At 40.3% G+C, this 9,281-nt stretch overlaps 1 protein-coding gene across 1 annotated transcript; it reads right to left on the reverse strand.

Annotated features, from left to right (window-relative positions):
• Window positions 1-1,795: 1,795 nt before the first annotated feature.
• isca1 (iron-sulfur cluster assembly 1) lies at window positions 1,796-6,654 on the reverse strand. The gene is made up of 4 exons (XM_083673768.1): window positions 6,535-6,654; window positions 4,001-4,054; window positions 3,689-3,794; window positions 1,796-3,507 (listed from the first exon to the last, which is right to left on the reverse strand). The coding sequence occupies exons 1-4, from the start codon at window positions 6,613-6,615 to the stop codon at window positions 3,359-3,361; spliced, it is 390 nt and encodes a 129-aa protein (XP_083529894.1). The 5' UTR covers window positions 6,616-6,654; the 3' UTR covers window positions 1,796-3,358.
• Window positions 6,655-9,281: the final 2,627 nt, after the last annotated feature.

A 9,281-nucleotide genomic window follows, 5' to 3' on the forward strand; every position in this document is an offset into this window, starting at 1 on the left:
ATAGGACAATATATTTACACAAGTAAAATGGATTCATGTACCAATGATTTAATCTCTGAAGAACTAAGGAAGGCCAGCCCACTCTCATTTAGAGGGTACAGTGATGAGTGAGGGCTTTGGAGTCAGTAGCAAACCTCAGCACCCCATGGTACACAGTGTCCAGCAAAAAAAGAATCCTTCTTCTAGCATTGTGACTGCCAATGGCCCCTGGTCTGAGCATTGATTACTTTATCTTATGATGACTGATGGATAGATGATTCACTTACTTAAACAAATGCATTTGTTGTAAGTCGCTTTGGGTAAAGTTGTCTGCTAAATGCCATAAATGTAAATGTAAATGTAATGATGCCACAGGGGCATACATGTACACGATGCCCCACTGAAACCCAAAATCCTTACTCCTGTCTCACACGAAAATGACTAACTTTATTCTGTAATACATAGGTTGCATTATCAAAGCTGACTAGCGCTTATTCATGTAAAATTATGCTTCAGACATTTCCCCCCGCTGTTCTGCGCTGTCATGTGTTGGTTGCTGCATAGGGCCTATGAGAGAATGTATGATGACGGTATGAGAGTAGATTCAAGAGAAAAAGAGCTGGTCCCATTGCTTGGTCCTCATTAAGATAACCTGATATTTCACCTATTTTCACTCTTGATCTCTGTAATTCATAAGCTGCTATATTAAACTTGATTTTGCCAATCTTTCTGGCAAGCTGATAAGGCAAACCATCACAAACCATTCTCTCTCTCATTTTTATTTTAGTGATTATATGGAGGGAACACCAGTAATGCCAGCACTGTCAGCGAAATTAAGTTTCAATTTCCAAACAACAACATCCTCCCTAATAATAATATAAACCCCCGAAATGGATTTGCAGTGTCGGACATTAGCTGTTGTGTTTCTGCATGCGCACACGATTCGAAGACGCAGCGACCAGAAAAAAAGGCGAATCCACTTCCCTAAAACACCCCTGGCAGTAACATGTTTTATGCAAACTGAGTGTCAGGTAGAACACATTTCATTTCATTTTAGAAAGCACCTTTTCTGTGTCCTTAAATTAAATATTTCTTTCCAGGGATCTCATTCCCTGATCGCTACCGATTAAACAGTCATTACAACCATTAGGAAGCTTTTAGAAAGCTTGAATGTTACATACTGGACCTTTAAGTGCTAATCACTTCAGACTAACAGTTACTATGCTTGTTGTCTAAGAGCTGAAACAGTGCCCCTATGGTTTAAGTAGGTCATTACCTGAATGAGGAGTCCTCGTTGGAGCAGAGGTGAACAGCGGCCAACTGGAGCACTGGCCATGCAGCCAGTAAGTCATGTGTCTCCTTTATGATGTCATAGTATAATGAACTGATGATGCATTGCCTGTATTGATACAACTCCTTCAACCCTCACTTCACAAACACACACTTGCAGCAAATTCTACCACTGTGCAAGCATTTTTCTCTCTACCGGCTACCATGTCTTTTTGACACACTATATTGTCTTCGAGACACTGCTGCTATTGTATTATTGTATTACTGTGTTACTATTGTATTGTGCCACCTGTGTTGTGTTCTACTGTATTTACAAAGAGGAGCGCTTGTGAGTAAGAATGTTACATTACATTATCCTGTCATACACTCCCCTGTATCCCAGTACATATACATACACTTGAACTACTTCCCCTGAGAAGACTTCAGACAAGTCATAATGACCTGCTTTACAAAGCATCCAGCTACATCCCTTCTCATTTCTACAGATAGGAGAGCACTGTGGATAGTAGAGAGAAGTCACAAAATATGAGTTTTACGATTTATTCTAGATTCACACCAACTGTACAGACATATTGCACTGGCTACAAATCAGAAGTATTAACAGCATAGTGCCAAAAGAAACATTTATTGTGGTTCTGGCATTGAGCAAAATAAAAAGAAATCAACATAAACCTCATGTTAGGAATATGTTATTTTGTGCGTTATATTTCGGTTCAAGGGAGTCTTACATTCTTAATATATACACATACATATACTCTGCATTTTAAACAACCAAACAAAATAAGAATTGGATTTACAAACTGCAAAATCAAAGATACTCGGGAACTCTTCAACATCTGCATACTGTGGATGGATGACATCTCTTGCTTTGCTGCATGAGGGGGCATGGCCTACACTATTGTTATCCTGATAGTTTTATGGATAATTATTGGGTTATCATGTAAAAAATCCATTCCATAATGCTTGTGAAGAAGACTTGGGGACAAGCCAAGCGATCCATGGCTCTATGGGTGACTCTATACAACCCACTGTAGCTCACCAAGTCTTCAGAGGTACATATGTACCCAGCTGCATCAATCAGGGGGGAGTTTCCCAAAAGCTGAAGAGTACTAAGATCATCTTTGGGTCTACTGCCTACAATGGACTTCAGTTGATGTAAAGCTTTGTTGCTTTACATCAGCTGAATCTCACCTGCAATATGTGTCTTTGAATTCTCAGCGCTGAGTCTCAGGCTAAGGCAGGGAGAGATTTCATTTCAGGGTCAGTCTATGGGCTCACAGGTGAAGACAGGTCATTTAGCTACAATGATCGACTGATCAGTACCCTTTACTTAAAATGTACTTGCTGTTAAATGGTACGAGAGCCTTATTGGAGAGTCATCCCGTTCTTGGATCAGATGCACGGTGAATGATGAGTTGCACCCTCACCCTAACTCCAGCCAGAGCTCTGTTCCTACTCTTACCAATATCATCATCATCCAAAGCCGATAGCAAGTTCAGCTCTTCACTGCAGGTGTGAGTGTGTTTTACGCCAGTGGGGTGCTACACTAAAACACATTTCAGATTTCTAGACAGACTTGGTGAAAGCTCTAATACTAGGCATGGCTCGGAGAGAGGTGGCCGGAATCCATGAGCTCAGGTGAGAAACATGGAAGGGGTTTTAGGTCACGTACAGACAGAGATGAAGGATATCAACACTACTTTCTAAGAGGTGACTGCGTAGTGGAGGTGCGGCACCATATACTACAGTCTGTCAAAAGCAGAAACCTCTCCAGCCCTGTTAGGGTAGCACAGCACTTCAGACCACAAGCATACATATAGCAAGATGTGTGTGTGTTGTGGGGAGAAACAGTAGTAGCAGTAGCACAGGCACATCTACGTCCCAGAGAATTCCACATGTTTGACTCCTTCACTCACACTCTCAGTCCTTTATTTGCAGGCCTCCAGGTAGAGACAGAGAGAGACAGAGAGAGAGAGAGAGGGAGAGAGAGAGAGAGAGAGAGAGAGAGAGAGAGAGAGAGAGAGAGAGAGAGAGAGAGAGAGAGACACAGAGAGAGTGTGAGTATTGATATAGGGAGGCCCTGTGAGGCTCAAATGTTGAAGCTCTCTCCACAGCCACACGTGCCTTTGATGTTGGGGTTGTTGAAGACAAACTCACTGGAGAGTTTCGAATCTACAAAGTCCATTTCTGTCCCCAACAGAGTCAGCTGGGCTTTCTTCTCGATAAACACTCTTACACCTACAGGGGATAAGCAACAGACACATTACATTACGTATAAAAGTCATGTTAAATTGTACTTAACAAGGTTATAGTACATATGTGAGGATGTTAATGATGTCACTCCTCGCACATTTAAGTAGTGTTCACTGCTGCACAAGTTCATCTGACATTACTGCAACGTTGGCGACGTCATGCTCACCATCCTGCAGCACTTCCTCATCTGCCTTCTCCTTCACCTTTGTGTAGTCCAGTGTGTAGGTTAGTCCGTTACAGCCCCGCGTCCTCACCCCCACCTTCATACCGATCTGTGCAGAGAGCAGACATTGCATCAGACCTCTGAAATAAGGGTTTACGGCTGATTGGAGAAGTACCCTCCGATCAGAAGTACGGCTGATTGGAGGGTACTCTGGCACCCTCTTTCCTTTGAAAAGGTTTGCTCACTGAACCACCATAACAGAGGCTGAGACATCTAGGCTAGAAGTAGGAAGTTAAGGGATGGTTGATTACTCACATATTCAGGCTTGTCCTGCAGCAGAGTCCTTATTTTGTTCACAGCCGATGGAGTCTGAGGGGGACATGTAGGAGAGAAGGGATTCATGGTTAATACAACTGAAACAAAACTGAAGCTACTCACATCTCTTAGATATCTTTGTTACTAGGTAAGAAGAATCATTATCTGTGTGTCTTGCCCTGTCTCTCTCCAGGGTTGAAACAAATTTGATAAACCCCTCCCACAAATTCTGTCAATACAGACTTGGCTGCCCTGCTACTTTTGAGGGGAAACAGTCAGTGTCAACTTTGTGGCCTCACATTTGACAACGTAAACAACTTAAACTATTAAAAAAACAATTTAGCCCAATCAAACCACATAGGGTTCATTATGTTGTCCTTGCAGCATTAGGCAGCTCAGATAACAATGGCACTGTTTACCTCAGAGAGGAGGCTTTTCCTGTGTGCCAGATGGCATCTCTGCCCTCACCCTAAACAAGTCTAACTGATAAGGCCTGGCACATGATGGGCAGTACGTAGTGTTCTTGGATAAGAGTTGGCTTACCACCTGGTCAGGCAAGGAAAAGTAACACAGCATAAATCTGGGAAACTTAAGTGAGAGTTACCACCATCTGCTGAGGACCTAATCCCTTAAAACCTGGTCAACTCTCTATTCCCTGTGTGTGTGTGTGTGTGTGTGTGTGTGTGTGTGTAAACTGAAACTGCATAGGACATTTCAAAATGCTTTCATTCACCTTCCATGACCAGCAAAATTACATCAATTTGGGCATGTGGCATTGTACCACAGTTTGGGCATGTGGCATTGTACTTCTAATACGTGTGGTGTTAGAAATTATTTTTATAAAAACAGTTGCATTATAATGCTCAATAGCAGACAAGTAAATAAAGCTATTCAGTTCTTTATTTAGGGTGATTAAAATAATTGTATTTGATATTCCATGTGCAAATCAATTGAATTAATATGTTTTTTAATCATCTGATTCAGGGAACATTTGATTGAGAAGTGTTGGAAATCATTATTATAAAAAACTGTTTATTATTGCTATAAGAAAAATACATTACTGCAGTGTGTTGAATTTACTAATGTGATGGCCTGTTGATAAATGAGAGATGAATCAAGCATTAGTGCCATGGTACGTTAGATTAATACATGAAGAGGTTAGGGTCAGGTCATCAAGATGGATGTTGCAACACACGCATAACACAAGAATGATGTAATGGAAAAATACTAGGCTAGGAAAGGACAAATCAGAGTAGGTATATGTTTTCTTCAGCAGGTCAACTCGTTCCCAAGAGGGAACGGACCGGCAATATCTCTACCTGGAACGGATCGAGTGTCAGGGGCTGGGACCAGCCTAAAACGAGAGAAGAGCTAAGTCTAAACCGCGGCTCCTCCCCAACCAAATAGCCAATCACAATCACTTTGTTTTTACCGTAAATGCTTTGTGTGACATTTTGAATGTATCCATTTTTGGAGGGTTGGTTACAGATTAACAGCTTGCTGACTGTGATTTTCTTCTCCAAAAGTGGTCCTTGTACAAGCCTAGAATTCTGACATATAAATAAATAGCTAAAAGTAAGAAGTAGTTTGTCTTCTCCTTCAAATAAAGAACACGTTCACAGTGGATATCTAGACTAACATATCATATCATCTCAAACAAAGGGTTTGCCACTGGGTAGTCTTGCAAATGTAGTATTCTTCAGGGAGGTGTGATCCTTTGACACAAGATGCAATGGATTGAATACTATTCTTAATGAAGCCAGCAGTTGTATGCCATAATAATATCGACAGCACCATACTCTCAATCACCAGAACGGGTGACATAGTATGACACGCGTGTAAGACATTAGATGTATATCACATACATGTAACTGCATTGTATTCCACTTGCGCTACTTGGTTCAACATGTAGCCAACAGGGGCCCACTCTGCAGTCAGCAAAAACCAGCAACTACGTGAATACATAGCGACGCTACTACAGTAAACTTAGCAATTTAGCTACTGTTTTTGGCCTCCGTCTCCAGATAATGACGGTGACCCACTTCTAGCTATAGGCCTAGGCCTACTTCTTTATCACACCAAAACATGTCATTATCTTCCAAAGGTGCTAGAATGGCTGCTAGTGTTAAGGTTTGCCTGACACCCTGTGCTTCTCCTTCCCCATGCAGAGATAATACGTAGCCCTAGCTACTAGCACAACACATGTAGCTAGTTAGCTACAGGGCAGCGGGTCATGACATAACCATCTTAGCACATCAAGATAGCAGTTGGCAAGCCAAATTTCCGGTAACCCAGTCGATTTAGCTACACTATTAATTCGGAATCAGTTAAAGCGAGCTATCGAATGGGATCTCAATTTCATTGTCAGTGAGATTTAAATGTATGAAGGTTCATGCTAGCTAGCTAGCTGCTAGTTGATGGAACGGTCGTTACCAGCCATGTCCCGTGACTCTCTGGACAGCCTGGTCTGTCTTGACCGCTCGAACAGACACATGTCACAAAGTTGGGTTCATCACGACAACAATGTCACTTACCAGTGTTAAGGCCGCTCTTGTAGCCAATAGCTTCCTTTTACTGACCGCTTTCACGGTCGCTCTCACCATGGAGGCCGACATTTTTAGTCGTCTCGAGAAAACTCTATAAACATTTAACAATCTGTGTTCTCTGAGCAACAATAGTAGAACTCCACCCACCAACTTCCGGTGAATGTAAATGTATTCAAATTAGGATTTCTTCAAAATAAGACCGTCCAACTTAAACTATATTTAGCATTTAAACATGGTAAATATAGATCAAGTATATATCAATCATGACCATATAATATTTGTTATAGTATTGCCCAGGAAGGGTTTGTAATTGTTATTATATCCTAATTACCTTGATAAAATTGTATTACCCCAGAATAATGGGCTGTACAGAAATATTTTTCAAAGATTTCAGTTAATCTCTGGTACCACTCTCCTCTGCAACACTTCTAGAATATGGATCAGGTGACTTTGAATCTAAAGCAATGTCTAAGCAAATGTTGTTGGCTATTTACTGGTGTCATACAGCTCAAAGTGCCCTATACTGTATGCACTTTGTAAGATTGTGTATAGCCAGCAACATTATGTTTCACCTTGGAAAATATTTTGTGTACAGTCCATTATGTATTACCTATGCAATCTAGACAAGGCACTTTTAACGATTGGGACACAGTAAAGGGTCAATAATACTTTGTATGACACCTCTCATGGTTGAAACTCACTCAGGAAAAATCATGTTTAGCCTTGGAATAATATTTAGGTACAGTCCATCATGTGTTCCCTATGTACAATTACATATAATTGCACGAATATGTACATTATAATGATCAAAATAACTTTTTTGAAATTATACATACTTTCTGTTACGTAACATTTCCTTCATTCATGAAACATATTAAATATTGTGATCCCATCACCTTACACCGCTCTATTATCTCGCGCTTTTATTTTGAAGTTTCCAAAACGAAACCGGAAGTCTTATTGTCGGAACGTGCCGATTATTGTCGTTCAGAGAACATAGCAGCATTACGCAACATGAAAACATACATCTGCGCAAGTGCATGGACTGCTTAATTGACAGACGCTTAATACATGTCCATCTTGGTAGCGACACAGCACACACCTCCCAATCTTATGCAACGCAACAATGGAGGATAGGTCAATAGGCATGTCGCCAAAAGTTTAAATGCCTCGAAAATATTATTACTATCATCGTATGTATTCGTGGCCATAAATATCGAGTTTAAAGGGACTAACTGTAATAGTTTTATATGTTTTCATAATCATAATTTCATAACATGACATATAACACATTGACAACATACAAAGCATGTCATAACACCAGATAAACCAGCATGAAACATTATCTCTTCTAGAGAGCCAGTTACCAAGTGTGTAACATTTGCCTTGACCAATATCTGATTTCAGAGGCCAGTATCACTACCCTGACCCCACTGATAGGGGGGGGCACTTCCCCGACCCCTTCACATGTCCTCCTGCTCCTCCTCCGGCCTCAAGAGCGACATCCCAGTGCTGACACCAATGTTTCATCCGGCGGGAGCCAGGTTTCCTCCTGTTCCACAGACAACAACAGGGTCTAGTAGAGGGGCTTAGATAGGCTAGGATTCCTATAGTACTAAAACAGGAATTCAACAACTATGCTTTGAATCAGAAATTATTTAAAGTGGCAGTAAACAGGATTTATTTTTTATTTTTATGGGTTAGAGATGGTCTCAGGTGATGATCTTATTCCAGCCAATTTCACTGCTGAACCACTCCAGATACACCAGGGTCATTTGAATGCTAAAAACTTTAACCAGACAAAACTATTCACCTACTGTAGGCACTTTCCTCCATGTACAAAATGGGTCATATTTCTATGCAAGAAGCAAGGGATTATTTTTAAGCAATGCCCAGTTCCAGAAGATAATTCACCATTTATGTGCTCTGTGTATCTAAGATCAATTATTTTAAAAGTACCACAAATGCTTAAAATATGTTCTGGTTTGTAAATCTAACCAATATCCTTATCCAATATCCTGTGTGAAGAGGTTTAAAATCTATAGCCCCCTTTAGCTTTATACATGTCAACTGTTTCTCTCAAGTAATTCGAGTCATTACAAACTAGCGACTAGTATGGACAGATTACTGCCAATATTATTGTAAATAAATGGAGTACAACTCACAAATGTGAACCATGATCAGTAAACAAAAAACAGAAAACACAAATATAATTGACTATCCACACACAAAAACCTCTTGATTTGTATTTGTAAACCATTATTTTAATACATGCAAAATGATTTGTAAATATGTCTTAAGATTTATGAATAAATGCTGTTACATTTGCAAACAAATGTCACAGTGTGAACACGTCTGTATTTGGCACTAACATTCTCCGTGTTTATAGAGAAATGATCCACACATACATTGGCTTTTATCTTAGATGACTATCTCCGTTTAATTAGAAGCTGTAGGCTGGAAAGGCTTCTGCAAAACATCCTTTCGCGTTGAATTGATATATAACATCGTATTTTACTTATTACGAGTCTACAGTTTATCGTGTGAACATTCTATTGTTGCCCGACATCAATTTTGGTCATTTGTGAAAAGTATAAACCGGACAGCGATGCGACAGGTAGATAACAAGTGTGGTCTTTGGGACGACCTTAAAACCATAACCATTAACCACCTAGCCATGCAACATGGTGTTTTGCGCAGTATTCCACACATGAATTAAACTTTTACATTACATT

Source organism: Argentina silus, assembly GCF_951799395.1.
Source record: "Argentina silus genome assembly, chromosome: 7".
NCBI classification, from domain to species: domain Eukaryota; kingdom Metazoa; phylum Chordata; class Actinopteri; order Argentiniformes; family Argentinidae; genus Argentina; species Argentina silus.